The sequence below is a fragment of the Drosophila simulans genome, chromosome 2R (genome assembly GCF_016746395.2).
Source record: "Drosophila simulans strain w501 chromosome 2R, Prin_Dsim_3.1, whole genome shotgun sequence".
Taxonomy (NCBI): Eukaryota; Metazoa; Arthropoda; class Insecta; order Diptera; family Drosophilidae; genus Drosophila; species Drosophila simulans.
In genome coordinates this window covers 4,868,390-4,887,228 of record NC_052521.2, presented here as the reverse complement: position 1 = coordinate 4,887,228, position 18,839 = coordinate 4,868,390, and the positions used below count along the sequence as shown (strand labels likewise).

Genomic DNA, 18,839 nt, shown 5'->3' with positions numbered 1-18,839 from the left:
ATTTTATGATATTTATTTAATGTTATTAAAGTTTTGCCATATTTTTAATTATATAATATTTTATACTTAATTTAAATTAATTTACATCTAAAATCTTACATATAAAAGAAATTTATTAAATCTGATAGTTATAAAACAAACGAGCTTAATTTAGTCTGTTGACCCCTTTTGCCCATTTGTGACTGCGCCCATGGTCCCTTAATCGGATATGTATAAACAAACGCCTTTGATTGTTATTTCTAACTTAAAATGGAAACTTGCGGCCTTATTTGTGTGAGCGGGGACTACGAGAAGTTCCTGATGCGCTGCTCATACTGTCCAACGGACGTGGAGGTGGCCCAGTGGCAGGAGTTTGTGCTGCACATCCGCAACGTGCATAGCAAAGTGAGGAGCATGGAGGACGACTTCGACCAAATGGGGGAAAATGCTAAAGAGTCTGGGCACGTAGATCCTCCGCAGGAGAAACCCCAAGCGGAAGAGCCGATATTCCAGGAAGACGAATCGGCGGACGGAGCCTGTGTAAAGCTGCATATTGACGCAGTGCGTTCGTCGACAAACGAGACTGAGGAGTCGGACGTCTCTTTGGTTACAGATGAAGAAGAATCCAACCAGGAGGAGGAACCAAGTGAACCAGCTCTTGATGATGCCAATTTAAAATCCACACCCACATACAAGGTATTTCCAGAAGCCATTCATGAACGCGCTGAACTTATCTCAACTTTCAACTTCAGTTTCATCCATCCTTCTTTCGCCGAGATCACCGAACCGTAAAGTTCATAGAGATCTACAAGGACCACCCATGCCTCTGGCATCCCGCTCACAGCGACTACAAGGAACCCAAGAAATGCAAGGAAGCCCTGAGGCGTATGGCCATTGATTTGGAGGCAACTGTATCCGTATTCCTGAACGAGATGGCCTTAAAGCTGGCCATCAAGAAAGTCCACATGCAGTTCAACACCGTGCACAAGCGGGTTGTGTCTGGAAAACAGAAAACTCAATCGCTGGCTTTCAGTATATACAAATTGTGTAGCTTCTTGAAAGCTAGCAACGATGAAGAAGAGGCTACGAATAACGAAAAAATTAAGGCAAGATATTTGAATTAATTCAAAATGAAATGGTTAATAAGTATACTTTGCCCGCAGCTTGATTTCTCCAAGAAAAACAAGCTGACTACCGACCTGATTGAGATGTACGCGAACTTTCCGCAGCTGTACGACTCCACCCACAAGGAGTTCTCTAATATGAGCTCTCGAAAACAGGCGTACGAGAGCATGGCTGCGGAGTTCTCAGTGCCCAATGTGGATATCAACAGCGATGACATCTTCCGCGCCATCCAGAATCTCCGGCAGTGGTACTACAAGAACACTAAGCATGCCATCTACGCAGGAAGTGCAGCCGAGAAGTTCTACCTAGAGGTGTGCCGGTTCATGCCTCCAAAGATGTACAAACAGCGGCTGGTCTGCGAGTTTTGCCACCAGATTACGTCCTCGGATCACGTCCTGCAGTCGCACATCTTTAAGGCGCACAACATCGGCGAGCTGCCCTTCAAATGTGCCTTGTGCGACCGGAGTTTTGTGGGACGTTGCGAGCTGGCGAATCACATACAGCGGGTCCATATCGGCAAGACCCACAAGTGCACCCATTGCGAACGTTCATTCGCTGTGATGTCGGACCTGCAGCTGCACATCCGTACGCATACTGGGCACAAGCCTTACGTCTGCGAGCATTGCGGCAAGGCCTTCCGACTGCGGTCCCAAATGACGCTCCACGTCACGGCTATTCACACCAAGATCAGAGCCTTCAAGTGCACCATGTGTCCCAAGGACTTTGTGAAAAAGGTCGACCTATCGGATCACATCAAGGGCCATTTAAACATCCGCGACAAAATCTGCACTGTGTGTGGTAAGGGATTCACCAGCTGCCACGCACTCATCCGACACCGGCAGATTCACTCCGAGGTGAAGAAGTTTGTGTGCAAACTCTGCGACTCCAGGTTCTCCCAGTTTGTGGGTCTTAATACGCACATGAAGCGCACCCACAACATTCTTCGTAATAATCCACAAAAGGCTAAAGATGTTGTTGATGCAGAGAACTGAATTTGATTAAATTTGCAATAAAAAGGTAGTTAATAAATAGGCAATCTTTTGCAAATGGGGGGAAAAAACATAAATTTGCTTGAAACAACATGTTTAAACAAATTTATTTACAAATGACAACTGACCGCCCATACATTAGAAAAACGTTTTGGTGTTTTCCTGTTCATATTTGTCTCGCTATTTTCTACCGATATGAAAAAATAATAATATTATTTCTCAAGCGTTATCCCACTAGCTTAGTAACAGGACATAACATTCTCTCTTCTTTATTTTTTGTTTATTTTTTATAACCATTTATAAGCACCGCCAAAAGTATTTATAATGTTTTCTTTAAGCCTTCATAAAATTGTGTTTAAATATTATTTTAAAAATAGATTCTTATCGAATGCGCGATAGTCTATCGATATACAATTATTTCAGTCGTTGACCAACACAGTCCCAAACTCATAAAAAAATTGTTGCCTTAAATAAACGAATATATATTCAGAAAAGGAAAATTGTTCAAGCTGAAGTCAGATCAGAGCGCACAACGTAAGCATGGAGGTGTGCGGCAGTGTGATGACCAATTCGAAGTACGAGATGTTCCGACTGAAATGCCTCTACTGCAGCATAGAGAGCGAGCTGAAGGATTGGGAGCTGTTCATCATCCATGTGAAGACGGCGCACTACTGCGAAGACGAGGACGTTAAGATTAATGAAATCAAAGAGGATCCCGAAGAGCTATACTGCGTCGTTGACGCCGCGGACCCAGCCATCGCCTATGGGCCGGATGAGTTCTTCGAGGTGATCGAAACCAGCAATGGGGTCGATCAATGGATGGAAGCCGATAGCAAGGTAAGGCTCTTTCACTCACTTACCAAGGATGCTCAAATAACTGGGGTTCTCGTTGACCGCAGGATATCCAGTGCGAGGAAGACGCCACAGCAGCTACAAACCATTTCTGGGAGTTGGGTCCAGGCGGCAGCTCTTTGGAACTTCCAGCCGAAACGGAAGTCACTCAAATGGACGACTCTTCTCAAAATCACATACCCCTAAACACAGACGATGATGATGTTGATTGTAGTGACTTCTTTATGTCTGAGGATGACTTGGCACCTCCTAGGAAACCTGGACGTCCGCCCAGACGAACAAGACCAGGACAGGTTTTCAAGGTTAGTACCTAATATATTTCACTTAAGCTGAAATCCATTCCACCTAACGGCGTCATTCAGTTCAAAGTTTCGTTTATTCGGAGCAATCCCCGTGTGCTGCATTTGATCCAAGCGTACAAAGAGCATCCCTGCCTGTGGAACCCTTCCGATGAACACTACCAGGACGAGCCCGCTCGAAGCATGGCCTACGAGGCGATAATGGAACGCATGGACCGCAAGGCCAATGTTCTCTTCACCGTGGAAGAACTGAAGAAAACGATCGAGCAACTGCACGTGCAGTACACGCTGGCTTCGGAGACAAAACAAAGGGGAAAGCTTGTTGGTCTTGCAGCGCGTTACTTTGCCAAGTGCGAGTTCCTCAGTGTGGCGCCTGTTGTAACGCCTAGGGATACCGAGGAGGACAACGACTTGGCTGCAATTAAGGTAATAGCTAGCCCACTATACTGAAGCTATTTTCTGACAATAAATACTTTTTGCAGCTTAATTTTAAGGAGGAAAACCTGATAACCAGCTCATTCATAGAGACCTATGCCAACTATCCCGTGCTGTATAATCAAGCGTTGCCAGACTTTGGCTCGATAGAGATTCGTGCAGATGCCTTCAAAAGAATGGCAAAGGAATTCCAGCCAGTGGTGAAGGCCAACGAAACGGACGTTTACATTGCGGTAAATAAGCTGCGCCGTTGGCTGTACGATGCCATTCGTCGCCTCAAATCCAAGGAATTAATTCAGAAGTGCAGCAAGCAAGAGGTGCAGTATCTGCAAATGTGCAGCTTCTTGCCCGCCAAGGGTTCTGAAAGCCAGGTGCTGTACTGTGACTACTGCGATAAACGTTTCCACGGCGACTACAACCTACGGGTGCACATCGTCAAGGCTCACGAGGTGGGCGACCTACCGTACCTCTGCTCGTTCTGCCCGAGGCGCTTCGACCGCCACGTAGACATGGACCGTCACAAGCTGCGTTCCCACTTCGAACGCAAGCTGAAGTGCCAGTACTGCGAAAAATCGTTCGCCGTGGATACCGACCTAAAGGTGCACACACTAATCCACACGGGCGAGCGGCCTCACGTCTGTGACATCTGCGGCAAGACATTCCGGCTCAAGTTACTCTTGGACCACCACGTCAACGGAGTTCACCTGAACATTAGACCCTACAGCTGCAACATGTGCACCAAAACCTTTCGCAAGAAGTTCGAGCTGGCCAACCACATCAAAGGACATTTGAATATCCGTGATAAGAAGTGCGAGTACTGTGATGCCACTTTCTATGACCACTCTTCGCTTTCCAGACATCGCCGCAGCCATAGATCGGAATGAACTCTCGCCTTAAGGGACATTTTTAGAAACTGTTTTATTTTTTGATAATTAGAATCAGTTTACTCGTTCTCAGTAAGTAATATGGCTTCATTTGATGTAAATCAAGAATAAACTTACGTTAGAGTATATGATAATAATAAGCAATTGTGTATATGATTAGAACATATGTATGATAATCATATGCAGACGCTTTTCCTTTTCCATACTTTCCTTTTAAAATTTGGTTCACGGAATGTATTATTCATAAAAAAAAGTAGCCGGAAAAATAAGTTAGTTTTAGGCTCAATTTTTATACCCAAAGTGCAAAGACATTAGAATAACATACGATTTGGTAGTTCTGGCTCTAAATCTACAGTTGGCTTAAGGCTCTCCCGAGCCTTTTTGTTCAAAAGGCAGAGAGCGGAGAGCTCTAGAGCTAGCAGCTCTCTTGTACCCATACAGTGACATACAGCGATCACTGTATGTGTGCACTTGTATGCTCATGCCTTCACTTTACAAGTTCTTAGACGTTAAATCTATATAATTTTTAAGCAAGTGACATCGTGTACAAAATTTTATAAATATTAATTTTTAACTACCTATACATACACATATATATTATTTTTATGAAATATATTTTTTAAAATGTATTTCCCTTTTTGGCAAATTTATGTTTTTAATTACAATAGTTATAATAACTATTCCAGACTTTATTTAGTTTATAAGTTTAAATAATGATAAAATTCATTTTTATGCAGTACCAGATACTGATCATAGGCCCTTGTTGAAATATGTCGTCAGTGCAATTTACATATTATTAAATATAAGCAAAAATAAATAAACGGTAGTTAATTGATTACAACTTAAAAACAAAAAAGAGAATAGTCAAGGCCGTCACCAAAAAAATGGCTGCATAGTTCAAAACAAATTTATGGCCGTTACGAATATTATTATTCTAATGTCTTTGCAAAAGGGTATACTATATTCGTTGAAAAGTGTGTTACACATGTAGAAGGAAGCGTTTCCGACCGCATAAACCTACCGTCTTGACCCACGTTGACACGCCCACAAACCTCACTAACTCCCACGCCCACACTTTATTCCGCAATATCTATCGATATCCCAGAAAATCATAAAATTTCGAGTTCGTATTTTCACTAGCTAGGTAACGAGTATCTGATAGTCGGTGAATTCGACTCTTTTTCTGAATTGGAATTAGTATTTGAATCAGTGCTGCAAATCCGATAATCCTTAATATAATTAAATAAACAAGAAATAGTTTTTTTTTTATACCAGTTTAAAATTAAATAGTTTACTATATATTTTAAAAAATATAATTGATTTAAAAGTTTATTTAACGCAACTAATATAATAGCCCCAATTCTAGGTTATATGAAGGTTTATATTTAAGCTGTATAGTATATATAATAATTCGTCTACATATAAAATTTTTTATAACATTGAGACGATTTCTTTTCAATGGAATTTCGCGGGTAACTTCCCAACACTGACCATCCGGTGTTTATCGATACATGTCGTTGTTGTTGTGCTATTTTGCATTGTATTTCATTTGTTTGTAAGCAAATCATGGTGGTTTGTGGGAACATTTTGGCCAGGAACAACTTTGAGCACTTTGTTCTGGCGTGTGCTCACCAAAATGATTGCTACGTGGAGATGGAGTTCAAGCGGTGGCGGGAGTTCATCGTGCACGTCAAAGAGCACCTGGAAGCAAATCCAAGCCTGCAGCAAGAGCTGAATGCTTCCGAAGTCATTTCGTCCGCCGAATGCGAGGAGGAGGTATCGCCAGCCAAGGTGTTCATAGTGGAGGAACCGCCGGACAATTGCCTGGCTGAAGACATGTTCGTTGACGTGCCACCTTCCTCAGAGAACGAAGAGAGCACCAGCCAGGCGGAGGAAGAGGAGGATGAGGAAGAAGACGACGATGTGGACTCCTCCTCGATGACAGTTGACAGCGAATTGGGCACCAGAAATTCCACAAACTTTGCTCCTTTAACCAAAGTAAGCAACTGACTTCACCAGCAACAAAGACCAACAAATTAAAGCAGACGTTTTGCATCCCGGCAGTTCAATCCGACGTTTTACCGACGCAGTCCACGGATTACACAGTTCATTGAACTGTACAAGCAGCAGACATGCCTCTGGGATCCAGCGGATGAGTCGTACAGGGACAAGGAGAAACGCGCAGCTGCCTATGAGGAGTTACTGGATCAGTTAAAGGCGACCGTCAACCTTAACCTAACGGCCTATAAGCTGAAGAAGTGCATCACCAGCCTACACGCTCAGTATGCGGCGATCTCGCGGCAGAAGAAAACCCAGAAACTGACCAAGGTTCCACTGTACTACCATGGGAAGTACAGCTTTCTGGCAGAGCGCGGTAGTCTGGAGGATGCGGACAGCGATGATGACGACGGCGATGGCAAAATAAAGGTAAGTCCGAGTGACAAACAGCTTTCTAAGCAACTCTAATGCGTACCCCACGACAGCTGGTGTTCACAGAGGAGAATCAACTGACCACTCAGTTCATTGATTTGTACTCCACGTTTCCCCAACTGTACGATCCCGCGCACGAGCACTTCTGCAATCTAAACGTACGAAAGTCGGCGCTTATAGAGATCACAGACCTGCTGACTTCCGAGTTTTCGTTGGGCCTGGTCACCCACTACGATGTGTACGACAGTATTCAGAGCATGCGCCAATGGTATTCGCGACGGATCAAAACCCTCACCGACGTCCAATCTGTGGGTCTCTCGCTGGCCGAGAAGCAGTACATCGAGCGCTGCAATAGCTTTATGCCCACTAAATCATTCCGACAGAAGCTTAAATGTGAAGTCTGCGAGCACTCCTTTAGCACAGATCACGCCCTGCAAGCCCATCAGTTCCGGGATCACAAGATGGGCGAGGGAGGCTGGTTTCGCTGCACGCTTTGCGAGCTGAACTTCGACCGAAAGTGCCACCTGCAGCAGCACAGCCAACGTGTGCACATGGACAAGAGCTTTGTCTGCGACATCTGCAGCAGGAGCTTTGCCTTTGGCAATCAACTGGCTGTCCACAAACGCACCCATGACGAGAAGCACATCGCCAAGCCATTTGTCTGCGAGTTCTGCGGCAAATGTTTTAAGCAAAAAATCCAAATGACCACCCACGTAACTGCGGTTCACACCAAGATCCGAGCCTTCAAGTGCGACATGTGCCCCAAGGACTTCCTGACCAAGCGCGACCTTAAGGACCACATAAAGGCGCACCTGAACATCCGCGACAAGGTCTGCGAGGTCTGTCAGAAGGCCTTCACCAATGCCAACGCCTTGGTCAAGCATCGCCACATTCACAAGGAGAAGACCCTGCAATGCTCGCTCTGCACGACGCGCTTCTCGGAGCGAGTTAGTCTGGGCGTCCACATGCGACGCACCCACAAGATCCTCAAGAGCTCTCTGTCGTCAAGCGACGCACTCTTTACAAACACATTCCCTCAGCCTTAAGGCATTTCCAAACAATAACAAGTATTTACATTTGTTAATATCCAGAAAATATGGCTACAGTGCCAAAAAACATGTATTTTTTAATTTTCTTAATGTATTATTACTCCTAAATATTTCTTAGTATTGGAACAAGAGATTTTACAATATAGTTGTAAAAATTAAAACAAAAATGCTTAAAATTATTTCTATTATTTCCTATTTGACATATTCGAATTTTTCGATTTTTAGATAATCCATATGAATTTTCTCAATAAAGACTACACTGAGCACTTTGCATTTTTATGCCTTTGTGATATAGTAACTTGAAAACACAAAAAACACTGCATTTTTAAATTGAAGGTGCAATACTTAGTTTAATATCCTTTTGGGTTCTATTATTAAAAACATGTCTTGGCAATTTGATCATATCAGGAGTACATTTTGCCTGCTCGCCAGCAGAGGTTCCTTTGCTCTGCCGTTAGAGAAATTTGTCCCACCATGCGTCAAATGTTAGAATTTATTTAATATTTATTTCGCTAACTTCGGTTAATCAAAATTTTCGAAGTTATCAGCTCACTTATTTTTGCGCTGTGCAGCACTGGCCAACAGCTGTTCGTGTTTTGGTTTTCCGCGACGTGCTCGGTGTTACGTGCTCTGGACCAAGATTACAGACCAGGAGAGGAGAGATGAGCGGACTCCTTCCGAAGTTGTGGCGCCAATGTGAAGTGGGGCTAGTGCGCCGGATCAGCCAGTCACTGATTGGACCCGGCGCCAGTCAGAGCCGTTGGACAGGGACTCGTCTCCTAGCCTCCAGTGCGGATAAAAATCCGGCCTCTGGGCTGCGGGAGCTGCCCCACTGCAATGTGGGCACCATTGGTCACGTGGACCATGGTAAAACGACCCTGACCGCCGCTATTACCAAAATCCAGTCACAGAAGGGTCTGGCGGAGTACCTGTCCTACGACCAGATCGATCGCGCGCCCGAGGAGAAGGCGCGCGGCATAACTATAAATGCTTGTCATATTGGGTATTCCACTACAGAGCGGACCTACGCTCACACGGATTGCCCGGGTCATGCGGACTACATAAAGGTAGCTCAACCAAAAGTACCAACCAATGTTCCACTAATTTAACGAAACTTTCTGTATGATCTGCAGAACATGATCTCGGGCGCCTCCCAAATGGATGGCGCCATCCTAGTGGTGGCCGCCACCGATGGCCAAATGCCCCAGACTCGCGAGCACCTTCTTCTGGCCAAACAAGTGGGCATCCAGCGCATCATAGTGTTTATAAACAAGGCCGATTTGGTGGACCAGGAGGTTCTGGAACTGGTCGAAATCGAGATGCGTGAGATGCTAAGTGATTTCGGCTTTGATGGCGTTAATAGTCCGGTTATTTGTGGCTCGGCGCTGCTGGCCCTTCGCGAGGATAAATCGGAGTTCGGGGTTCCGTCAATTGAAAAGCTACTTGAGCAATGCGACACTTACATACCAACGCCGCAGCGCGATATCGCGTCCCCATTTATCCTGCCAATAGACAATGCTTTTACGGTACCCGGAAGGGGAACCGTGGTCGTGGGAACCATCAAAAGGGGCACCATTCCCCGGAACGCGGATGCCGACCTACTGGGCTTCAATCAGAACCTGAAGACGAGCATCAGCGACATCCAGATATTCCGGAAGAGCGTGCCCCAGGCACAGGCTGGCGAGAACGTCGGCGCACTGCTGCGAGGTATTAAGATATCCGCCGTGGAGCGGGGAATGCTGCTGTGCGCGACCGGCTCCGAGGATATATCCAACCACTTCGAAGGCTCCATGTACCTGCTATCGCGGGCCGAGGGCGGTCGTGTCAAGCCCATGCTCTCCAAGTATATACAGCAGCTCTTCAGCCAGACGTGGAATGTTCCAGCCAGAATTGACATAGGTAAGTTAAAAACTTCAATGTTGCCAACAAAGCATTGAGCAAATCCCATTTATCCCCTTGCAGTTCCAAGTGAGGCTATGCTTATGCCGGGTGAGCATGGCCAGGTGCGCGTCACGCTGCTGCGGAAAATGGTCATGACGCCGGGCCAAGCCTTCACAATTCGCGAGAACGGAGCGACGGTGGCTACCGGAATGGTGACGCAGCGCCTGCGGTCCCTTGACCTGCCCAAGAACAAGTTATCAAAAGTCTTGGTGGATTGTTAACGACTCGAGATTGTATTTGTAAAAATTCATAAACTGCTGTTCATTACACACGAGTACTTTCTTTCTAATATATATATAATATTTGTATGTGTTTAGGTAATCCGCTTAGAATGTTTCAAACAAATGCCAACGTATTTTAGGCTTGCATAGTCTTTCGACAGCTCTGAGGAACTCAACTAACGAGTTACAAGCTACGCAGAAAATGAGAATACATAAATAGATGGAATGCAACAGCAGCAATGCATCGGTGAGCTCTATGAGTCTTATTCTACCATCTGTAGGCTTTACAAGTTTTTTAAGGCAACAAATCAGCCTGGTTAAGTACAATCATTGTATATATGTATATATTTAGTTATGATTTAAGGTACAAGGTTTAGGCAAGGTATAATTTTTTTATGGTCAGAGTCTAACTCCAAGCATTTATTGCGTTTCACATGTTAAGGTTGGTTCTTAACCTTCCATTACTTTTGCTACAAATAGTTCGTACAACAAAAAACAACACTTGGCATCTTGGGACGGGTATGCCTTTGGATACTCGGAATGGATATTATTGGAGTGGATAAACAACGGGTATTTAAGCTAAACAGGAACTACACACATTTCGGCAAAACGGCTCTACTCAATGTTTCATTATCTAATCGATTTTCTAAATATAAGAACAATTTAAATTTCTAGAATCGTTATACTCGTATAATACACAAAAACTAAGCGGTGTCATGTCATCCAAAATGGCAAAGTTCTCGACCGGCAAGACGCAGGCACCCGACGTTTAAATCTTTGTAAGGTACTCGTCCAGATTAAGATGCGACGGTAGATCAATATCCTCCAGCTTGATGTCACTATACCTGAAGACAACCTTAAACGGCTGAATGAACTTCTGGTCTATGGTGAATTCGTCACTATTGCTCTTTTGCTGTAAGACAAAATCGGTAAATCAAAAGTGTATGTTTCGAGATTTTTGCTCTTACCATTTGGCGGGCGTTCAGTTCCGTGGTTAGTTTCTCCAGAAAAACGTTCGTTATTTCGCTCTCATAATCGTCCAGTTTGTAGGACTTCATCACCTTGAGGACCTGCGCCGTGCTCAGAGAAGTACATAGATCACAAATGGTCTGAACATCCTGCTCGCTCTTCCGAGACTGCAGCAATTGGGAGACCTGATTCAGGGGCGCTAACGCTGTCAGCACATCGTTAGACTAGAAAAACCAAAAGCTAGTTAGTTTTAAACTTGGCAATAAGCAGACTTGACCTACCATCCTTTTACTGCGCACCCAATCCTCAATGCAGCCGATATTATAGCGGATTATCATGCCAGTCTCCCACATGCAAATATCACCCCTAAGCATTAGACAATTAAGGGCCACAGCGCACACAAAGTAAAGCAGTTGGTAGAATATCTGCTCCGCATAACAGTTGTCCAAGCCGAAGTGCTGGAACTGTTTGTAGAAGTGCTCCAACTGCCCGATCAGTTGCTTCCAGGCCGGACCACCGCCGTGCTCCGGCGACGAGGATGCTCCAATGGACGTGGCCCGGCTACGCATTCCGTGCGCTTGACGCCCGCGCTGAATCTCATCGTTGTTGAGAATCGCTGGCACTATTTTTGGGTCCAACAGACCCTGGATCTGCATGATCAGCGCCTGGTACAGGTTCACTATTAGATCCAGAATTACGCGACGGTATTCAAAGAGATTAAAGTTCTTCAGCTGCTGCTGATTCTGCTTCTCAGTATTGAACTTGACGTACTCATCCACATCGCCGTATTGCTTCATAAGATTTAGCAGCCTAAAGGTCGCGGAAGTTGATTAATTTTTGAATTCCAAGAGCTTATGACCTTATGTAACTTACGTAATGGAATTGACGAGCCAAATAACACGATTCTCGATCGGATGCGGCGTACGGTGCATTTTCTTAATCTGAATAACGAACTTGCTTAGCAACTCGCGTACATCATCCTCGGCATTTGTCAGATCGGTGTATCTGTGATAGGAAAGCCACAAAAGTATTAAACTTAACTATCATCCACAACCATGACCATAACTCACCGAATACACATAAAGATGAGATATGCTGGAAAACCAGGTAGGAGCCCGACCACTGTGCGTGGAGTCAAGGCGCTCAGCAGGCGTTGCAAGATCTTGTCCAAATCGCTGCTGTGGAACTTCATCAGCCCTTGCGGATTCTGAGTCTTTTGCTTCGTCACATTCGCGCCCACATCGGCGGACGTTCCGTTGGACTTGTTGCGGATCATCTCCTCCTCTATCTTGTGCTCCAGCTGGCCTCCATCCTGCCGATAAGCTTTGAGCTTGGCATTTGCCAGCTTGAGCTCCTCCTGAACGAGCAGGAACTGGGCAACAGCCTTCTGCAGTTCCCGACGCAGATAGCGATCGTTCTGTCTCAGCGTGTCCACATTGGAATCTTCGAACTCGTCGATGCTCTCGAACATCACCTTTTGCAGCTCATCCTTCTCATTGTTCAATCTCTCGATCTCCTGTGTCATCTCGACGAGCTTACTATTGTGCTCCTCGGTGATGGCCTTGAGCTCAGACTCCAATTGACTGGAAATTAGAGAAGATAATGATGCATTCGGCATACAGTCGAGCAATTCCACCCACCGATTAATTAGCTTCTGGGAATGGAAGGCTTCCATCAGTTCGTTGACATCGTTGCCACGCATCTGTAGACTTTCCGGTTCGAGCGATCTCATAGACTGGCTCTGCTGCAGCAGGACTGCCTTTAATTGGATGCACTCTTCGCGCCGCCTACGTACCTCTTCCTGCAAGGCGGCATGCTGAGCTGCAATGACAAAGATTGGAAGGAGGAGGGAAAAAAAGACGTATGTCAGTAGGACAGCTCCGTGGATCGCACGGCGTGCGTAGGAGGTTACCATTGAGCTCGTTGATCTCAACACCGTGTTTAATGCTCGTTCGCAGCTGATCGTACTCGCTGCGCAGCTTTTCATTCTCTACCTCAAGCTCGGAGACGCTATGTGAGTGGAGAGCAGTGTGCGGCAATAATACATAGATGTAGACAAATGGAGTTTTTTTCAAGATTTAGTAGCGAAAGTGGAAGTAACACCGATCTCGGGCTCGGCGATATTGTGTCTATTTAGGGGGGATACCCTAAATACTTACCGGAAGGAATCCTCGGTGGGCTTATGTCGACTGGACAACTTAATGTACTGCTCCTGCAAGACCTTGTGCTTTTGCTTCTCCTCCTCGAGAATGGATCGCAACTTCACCACCAGACTGGTAGAGTCATTGTACGAGTCTGAACATACAAGTTTTCGGATTACTACTCTACTCTTTAAACAAAATTTTTAAGGTAATTTTTACTTACAATTTTTGCTTAGCAAATCCGGGGGCCGATTAATATCCAGAGTGTTCTTGGCGGAGGCGTATCCCACATCGTCCTCGTTTTGGCTGGAGGCGTTGCTAGCCTTGCGGCCGTGCAAACTGAAACTTCCAGCCGTTAATCGGCTGAGCTCTTCCTTCAGCATGAAGTTTTCGTTCTCGATCACCTCCTTGTCCTTAATCGCTCGCTGGTAGGCCTCGTTGAGCTCCCTGTTATCGATCTCGGCTAGCATTCGGTCCTCCTGGTTACGCTGGCTGACTTCTGCGTTCTTTGCCATATCGATTATCTCGTCTATCTGGCGGCGCAGCTCCTCGTTCTCTAGGCGCCACGTCTGCTTCTGGCTGATCCACTCCTCTTGAGCATGTCCGTTCTCCTCCAGCAACTGCATTTTTTCGTCCCTCTCTGCCTCCAACTGCTTGTTAAGTGCTTCGATCAGCTTGTCCTTGTCCTGGCAGGCGGCCTTGACATTTTTGAATTCTGCCTCCAGGGTCTTCTTCAGCTCAAGCTTCATTCTGCAAGATAAAGATGATTAGCTCCTGGGAACAAGAACGAATAGAGTCCACATATATACTTCAATACGCTGATTTCGCTGGTCTTGTGCTTCAGATTACTGTTGTCGCGATTCAGCTCATCGATCCGCTGCTGCATGGATATAATCTTGTTTTCCAGCCCCATGTATTTGTTTTCCATGTGCGAGATGGTCTTGGCCTCGGCCTTCATGCGTTTAAACTTACGACGGGCCAAGAATCTCCGAATCGCCGCTTGACAAATGATGATGTTGCGCCGACGCTTTTGGTAAGCTCGCCGTGCCAAAGCACCACGCACGAAACGCTGGATCTGAACTGCCCGGTAGTGATCCCGCATCGCGTGGAACTTGTTGCGCGCCAGCATGCCGCGGGCGTAGGTCTGTATGCCGGAAATCGAGTGGCGTAGGCGCAAGTAACGACGACGGCATAGCCAACCGCGGGCGTACTTCGACAGGATCAAACCCGCACGAGCCTCGCGCATTTTCTGGGTACGCTCGCGGGCAAGATAGCCGCGCGCATGTTTCTGAATACCATTAATTACTTCCTGAATGCGCAGGAATTGGCGACGGTAGATGAATCGCCGTACAACCGACTGCACAATGGTGATGTACTTCTTGCGCAGATTAGCCCGAACCTGTTCAAGGAAGGCCACTTGGCCGGCGCGGAAGAAAATCTGAGTGTTGCCGAATCGGTACTTATCTTCGTCTTGGATCCACTTCATCACAATGTTCCGGCACGACAGCTTCATGTCGTTCTTGTCGAGTTTGGAGCGGTAAACCAGCAGCTGGTACCGCATATAGAAGTCGGGATAGAGCCATCTCGAGGGGAATCCCGCTGCGGAGATGCGCACCGTTTCCAGCACACCACAGGCCCTTAGCTGCTGTATGATCTTGGCCGTCTCCCACTTAAAGGCGACTTTGTCATCGTTGGGCTGCACGAAATAAACATATTTTAAGGAGCTTTTATCTGTACCCAATAGCACATCTTACCTTGATGCAGCGCACATAGTGCGGTGTTGTGGCATGTAACGTAGATATCAGCGAGGCCAGACTCTCCTGGAACTGCGATCCCACCGTTTTCCTATGCTGCTTGGATGGCACCACCTTATAACAAGTAGAAGGAGCAATTAGTGGGGCGTTTGTGAAAATGACAAACACAGTCAAAATGAAGAAAATGAATACATAAAATCGATTTAAGGTTTCAAACTAGATTCACATTTTGAGTAAACTTATTCTTATTAACCCAATTCATTTAATATGAGTTCGTTTGCCTGTCATAAATTGATAATAAATGAAATCACCTATATGACAAATTCCTATCAATTATTATATCCTTGCGGAAGTATTAAATTGTTAGTCTGTCAGCAACATTGACTCTTCCTAATCAGCATTACTAGGCTATTAGCATTGTCAGTATGTTCTTTTGTTGTTTGAAGTCCGGACTAAGTTAGTAAAAACGAATGTACCCATTTCAAAATCACATTAAGTTGTTAAAATGTTTGTGGTTATTCGTTTAGGGTTAGTCAATTGCAGGTAATTAAAATAAGTGGGTAACTAACTCTTCGACGTGTGTCATTCCCTTGCTGTTGGGCAATCCGAGGGAGTTGGCGGTGAGCGAACGACAAGCGTATGGAAAATACAAATAGCAATAAGACAACGATTACAAATGGACGAAATTGGAGAGCAATGCGATTGCTGGGCCCATGAAGAATCTGGTCAATCACAAACCTGTTTGCGGCCAGCACTGATCACGACGCGGCCGCCTAAGGTGGAGGATTTAGCGGAATCCACGCTCAGAGTGTCTATTTCCTCCAGGGTCATCACCTGCTTGGCCAGAGACATGTTGGACTCGCTTAGCACTTGCGTCAACTCCTTGGAGACTGTGTCACGATTCTTTTCCAAGAATCCGTTCACGTCATACTCGACCGTGTCCGAGAAATGTTTGATGAAGAAGCCTCAAAGATAGAATTAAGAGATTCTCATTGAAATAATTGTGTATGGAATAGTGTAAAATCACTTACTGGTTGTGCCGAAGCGTGGCTTCTCGAAATGCGGAAATTTATTGCACTTTCCGATGAGCTTGCCAGCCCAGCTCTCGTCCGAGCCCTTGGGCATCTGTAGATAGATCCGGCTTAAGAATGATATTCAAGTTCTATGTCAAATGAATCTTACTCGACACTCCTCGTCGAGCAGGTCCAGCACTCCCAGGCGAGATTCAATTAGATCGATACACGGTTGATTGTCGTAAAAGTCAATCATCGTCCAGGTGATTCCTTCCTTAAGGTACTCCTCCTGCTCCAGCTTGAAGACATGCTGGTTGAACTGCTGCTGAAGCTTTTCATTCGCATAGTTTATGCAAAATTGTTCGAAGGAGTTCACCTCGAACGTTTCGAAGCCGTAGATATCGAGGACGCCAATGAAGCTGCACTGCTTGCTACCGTTGTTGAGGCTCTTGTTCAGCACACCGACTATATACTGAAACAGTTTCGCATAGATGTGCTTGGCCAGAGCGTCTCGAGCCGCCTGAGCCGCCTCAATGCTATTCGGTATCAGCACATATTCATTGACCGACTCTATCTTACGCATCAAAAGCCACCGGCGCAAATCATCGGCGCTCACCCGCAGTAGATCGCCGGTGATCTGCAGGTGGATGTCGTTATGCTACAAGATGGATAAAGTTAAAGTATATATATAACTAAGAAATTGTCATCTGGTTTTACGAAATTGAGCTTACAAATATATCGCAAGAGTCACTGTCCTCCTCTTCGCTGCCCTCGTTGAACTTCTTGGAAACCTGAATGTTTCCTAAATGGAGTATTCCTGCCAGGATCTTTACGATATCAGCGATCTGCTGAATGGAGAAGCCCAGAACTGTCATGGCCTGCACGGTTTCGTTAAACTGCTCCGCATCCGAAACTCGTTCAATTTCAGGAGCGCCACCCATGTTCAGAAACTGGAATTTGTCCTGGTGATCTTTGGGAGAATGGAAATATTACTTCATTTTCTAAACTGAAATGGGAGGGGGCTTCCAGACATACCCAGCACCAGTTCAGGGTACTTCGATCGCGCCGCGCACAGCTGATAGAATATGTGATAGTTGCGCTCTCCCTGCGCCTGGTACACCACACGTGACTTCTCCAGTAGGTAGGTATGCATAGTGGCTCCCTGCAGGAACATCACACCCATCTGGTTCCGGAAAAGCAGCTTGGTAAACTTTCCAAAGCGGGAGCTGTTGTCATTCCGGGTCGTCTTGGCATTTCCGAAGGCTTCCATGATCGGCGAAGATGCCAGCACCTTGCGTTCGACCTGGGTCTCCGACTCGGAACCTCCGACAGCGGCAAAGTACCTCATGGCGTATTTGGCGGAGACCGTCTTGCCCGCACCCGACTCCCCACTGACGATGATGCTCAGGTTGCAGTTCTCGCGCTCCAGTTTCGTGTACGCCTCCTCCGCCAGGGCAAAGATGTGCGGCTCCAGATCGCCCATAGCATGACCCCGATACGCCCGGATTATGCTGGGCCCGTATAGAGGCATCTCCGCGTACGGGTTGATGGCCACTAGAATGATGCCGCAGTAGGTGTAGATAATCTGGCGCTCGCAGAAGCGGACACGCAGATTGTGCAACACCCCCGGCTCATGCAGGTAGGACAGGGTGGTCAAATCGTTCTGTCCCACCAGAATGGCCGGATTGCGCAATGGAGGCAGATCGCTGCCATCGGCCTTTAGCTTGACCTCTTTCAGTTTTCCGGACTCCGTGCATATCTTCAAGAAGCCGGCGCCCTTGCGGTAGCTCTCCTCCAAGGTGGCGCTCTCCCACACCAGCTCCGCGTGGGGCACCCAGATCTTGGCGCCCTGGAAAAGAAGTGAACCGAATTAACAAGTGTCATGAATGGAAGTTAGGCCCAATCCCCATCAGAGACGTCACCCGGCCTGGTGTCTTATCAATCGAGCTTATCACACAACCCATTCCCCTGGCGATAAGACACCCGCGAATATTGTATGTAGATGAATCATTTTTAAACATTTCGGGTGCTGCGATGCAGTCATCAATGGCTAATCACCTGCCATGGGAACAAATCAGGGCCAAGAACTGGCAAATGGCCCGCACACTCACACACACACACACTTTGGTAGGGGGAAATCACGTTATGGGTGCGATTTTATATTGGCACCATTTGCAGACGACACCGACACCGCCGCAATCTGCCACGATGCACTTGTAGGGCATCAATATATACTGTGTAATACCTGAGCGTATAGCATCTCCTCGCTCGACATGGTTCCACTGGCTCCTCCTCCTACTCTAGGTTCCTCTTCCAGCTCCTTCTTTCTCTCCTCTCCTTCTTCCTACTCCGCGTGGGAGTGAGTTGGGTGCATAAATCCCGTTAGGTTTAATTTCCTTGGTGGTTCTTTTTCTTCATGCTCTGACAGCCTCTTTAAATTACCACTTTCATGGTCTTTTTTTTTTGGATTTATGTAAATGTACTGTCCTAAATTACTTAAAATTAGCCAGGAATAATTTATAAAAACATTGATAATTTTTAGATCGCAACGCCAAAGTGTGAGAAAAACAAACAAACTTCCGTCCCTGTCACCGACTGACTGACTTATGCTTTGTTGTTGGCAAAAGGGCAGGGTTGCCAAAGGGCGTGCAGTTTGGGCCAAATAGGAAATGTGTGGTTCTAACGATGGATTAAATTTGAACGAAATAAAATACATTGCAAAAAGATTTTATAATGCTGCAGTAACCGGATTTTATAT

At 46.1% G+C, this 18,839-nt stretch overlaps 5 protein-coding genes across 8 annotated transcripts; 4 read left to right on the top strand and 1 right to left on the bottom strand.

Annotated features, from left to right (window-relative positions):
- Positions 1 to 161: 161 nt before the first annotated feature.
- LOC6733384 (zinc finger protein 684) lies at positions 162 to 2,135 on the top strand. The gene is made up of 3 exons (XM_016167332.3): positions 162 to 675; positions 732 to 1,085; positions 1,143 to 2,135. The coding sequence occupies exons 1-3, from the start codon at positions 250 to 252 to the stop codon at positions 2,094 to 2,096; spliced, it is 1,734 nt and encodes a 577-aa protein (XP_016026310.1). The 5' UTR covers positions 162 to 249; the 3' UTR covers positions 2,097 to 2,135.
- A 349-nt stretch (positions 2,136 to 2,484) lies between these two features.
- On the top strand, positions 2,485 to 4,703 carry LOC6733383. The gene is made up of 4 exons (XM_002080404.3): positions 2,485 to 2,930; positions 2,993 to 3,247; positions 3,308 to 3,670; positions 3,727 to 4,703. The coding sequence occupies exons 1-4, from the start codon at positions 2,634 to 2,636 to the stop codon at positions 4,561 to 4,563; spliced, it is 1,752 nt and encodes a 583-aa protein (XP_002080440.1). The 5' UTR covers positions 2,485 to 2,633; the 3' UTR covers positions 4,564 to 4,703.
- Positions 4,704 to 6,025: 1,322 nt separating this feature from the next.
- Positions 6,026 to 8,321, top strand: LOC6733382 (myoneurin). The gene is made up of 3 exons (XM_002080403.4): positions 6,026 to 6,561; positions 6,628 to 6,990; positions 7,047 to 8,321. The coding sequence occupies exons 1-3, from the start codon at positions 6,130 to 6,132 to the stop codon at positions 8,037 to 8,039; spliced, it is 1,788 nt and encodes a 595-aa protein (XP_002080439.2). The 5' UTR covers positions 6,026 to 6,129; the 3' UTR covers positions 8,040 to 8,321.
- Positions 8,322 to 8,633: 312 nt separating this feature from the next.
- LOC6739291 (elongation factor Tu) lies at positions 8,634 to 10,257 on the top strand. The gene is made up of 3 exons (XM_016172153.3): positions 8,634 to 9,109; positions 9,176 to 9,941; positions 10,005 to 10,257. The coding sequence occupies exons 1-3, from the start codon at positions 8,705 to 8,707 to the stop codon at positions 10,202 to 10,204; spliced, it is 1,371 nt and encodes a 456-aa protein (XP_016026309.1). The 5' UTR covers positions 8,634 to 8,704; the 3' UTR covers positions 10,205 to 10,257.
- Positions 10,196 to 18,732, bottom strand: LOC6733381 (unconventional myosin-Va). 4 transcript variants are annotated; one of them, XM_016167585.3, is made up of 18 exons: positions 18,327 to 18,730; positions 17,117 to 17,930; positions 16,813 to 17,051; positions 16,251 to 16,739; positions 16,100 to 16,193; positions 15,807 to 16,033; positions 15,638 to 15,661; positions 15,069 to 15,182; positions 14,124 to 15,010; positions 13,538 to 14,064; positions 13,333 to 13,468; positions 13,086 to 13,183; positions 12,814 to 12,994; positions 12,244 to 12,756; positions 12,047 to 12,178; positions 11,455 to 11,983; positions 11,173 to 11,397; positions 10,196 to 11,117 (listed from the first exon to the last, which is right to left on the bottom strand). In XM_016167585.3, exons 1-18 carry the CDS (start codon positions 18,354 to 18,356, stop codon positions 10,974 to 10,976), a joined length of 5,403 nt encoding a protein of 1,800 aa, XP_016026308.1. In that variant the 5' UTR covers positions 18,357 to 18,730; the 3' UTR covers positions 10,196 to 10,973. The 4 variants fall into 4 exon arrangements, with proteins under 4 accessions (XP_016026308.1, XP_016026306.1, XP_016026307.1 ...); XM_016167583.3 differs by lacking the exon at positions 15,638 to 15,661 and having other exon boundaries at positions 18,327 to 18,729; XM_016167584.3 differs by lacking the exons at positions 10,196 to 11,117; positions 11,173 to 11,397; positions 11,455 to 11,983; ... (1 more) ...; positions 12,244 to 12,756; positions 13,086 to 13,183 and having other exon boundaries at positions 12,820 to 12,994; positions 18,327 to 18,732.
- Positions 18,733 to 18,839: the final 107 nt, after the last annotated feature.

What these genes read in the sequence shown, in the direction of transcription:
- LOC6739291 (XM_016172153.3), top strand. Translation starts at nt 8,705, where the DNA reads ATGAGCGGACTCCTTCCGAAGTTGTGGCGCCAATGTGAAGTGGGGCTA. An exon ending in GTCATGCGGACTACATAAAG is followed by an intron (nt 9,110 to 9,175) that starts GTAGCTCAACCA and finishes TATGATCTGCAG; the next exon opens with AACATGATCTCGGGCGCCTC. An exon ending in TCCAGCCAGAATTGACATAG is followed by an intron (nt 9,942 to 10,004) that starts GTAAGTTAAAAA and finishes ATCCCCTTGCAG; the next exon opens with TTCCAAGTGAGGCTATGCTT.
- LOC6733381 (XM_016167585.3), bottom strand. Translation starts at nt 18,356, where the DNA reads ATGTCGAGCGAGGAGATGCTATACGCTCAG. An exon ending in GCCACGCTTCGGCACAACCA is followed by an intron (nt 16,034 to 16,099) that starts GTAAGTGATTTT and finishes TCTATCTTTGAG; the next exon opens with GCTTCTTCATCAAACATTTC. An exon ending in AGCGAAATCAGCGTATTGAA is followed by an intron (nt 14,065 to 14,123) that starts GTATATATGTGG and finishes TTTATCTTGCAG; the next exon opens with AATGAAGCTTGAGCTGAAGA.
- LOC6733384 (XM_016167332.3), top strand. Translation starts at nt 250, where the DNA reads ATGGAAACTTGCGGCCTTATTTGTGTGAGCGGGGACTACGAGAAGTTC. An exon ending in AATCCACACCCACATACAAG is followed by an intron (nt 676 to 731) that starts GTATTTCCAGAA and finishes TTTCAACTTCAG; the next exon opens with TTTCATCCATCCTTCTTTCG. An exon ending in CGAATAACGAAAAAATTAAG is followed by an intron (nt 1,086 to 1,142) that starts GCAAGATATTTG and finishes CTTTGCCCGCAG; the next exon opens with CTTGATTTCTCCAAGAAAAA.
- LOC6733383 (XM_002080404.3), top strand. Translation starts at nt 2,634, where the DNA reads ATGGAGGTGTGCGGCAGTGTGATGACCAATTCGAAGTACGAGATGTTC. An exon ending in GGATGGAAGCCGATAGCAAG is followed by an intron (nt 2,931 to 2,992) that starts GTAAGGCTCTTT and finishes CGTTGACCGCAG; the next exon opens with GATATCCAGTGCGAGGAAGA. An exon ending in GACCAGGACAGGTTTTCAAG is followed by an intron (nt 3,248 to 3,307) that starts GTTAGTACCTAA and finishes GGCGTCATTCAG; the next exon opens with TTCAAAGTTTCGTTTATTCG.
- LOC6733382 (XM_002080403.4), top strand. Translation starts at nt 6,130, where the DNA reads ATGGTGGTTTGTGGGAACATTTTGGCCAGGAACAACTTTGAGCACTTT. An exon ending in ACTTTGCTCCTTTAACCAAA is followed by an intron (nt 6,562 to 6,627) that starts GTAAGCAACTGA and finishes GCATCCCGGCAG; the next exon opens with TTCAATCCGACGTTTTACCG. An exon ending in ACGGCGATGGCAAAATAAAG is followed by an intron (nt 6,991 to 7,046) that starts GTAAGTCCGAGT and finishes ACCCCACGACAG; the next exon opens with CTGGTGTTCACAGAGGAGAA.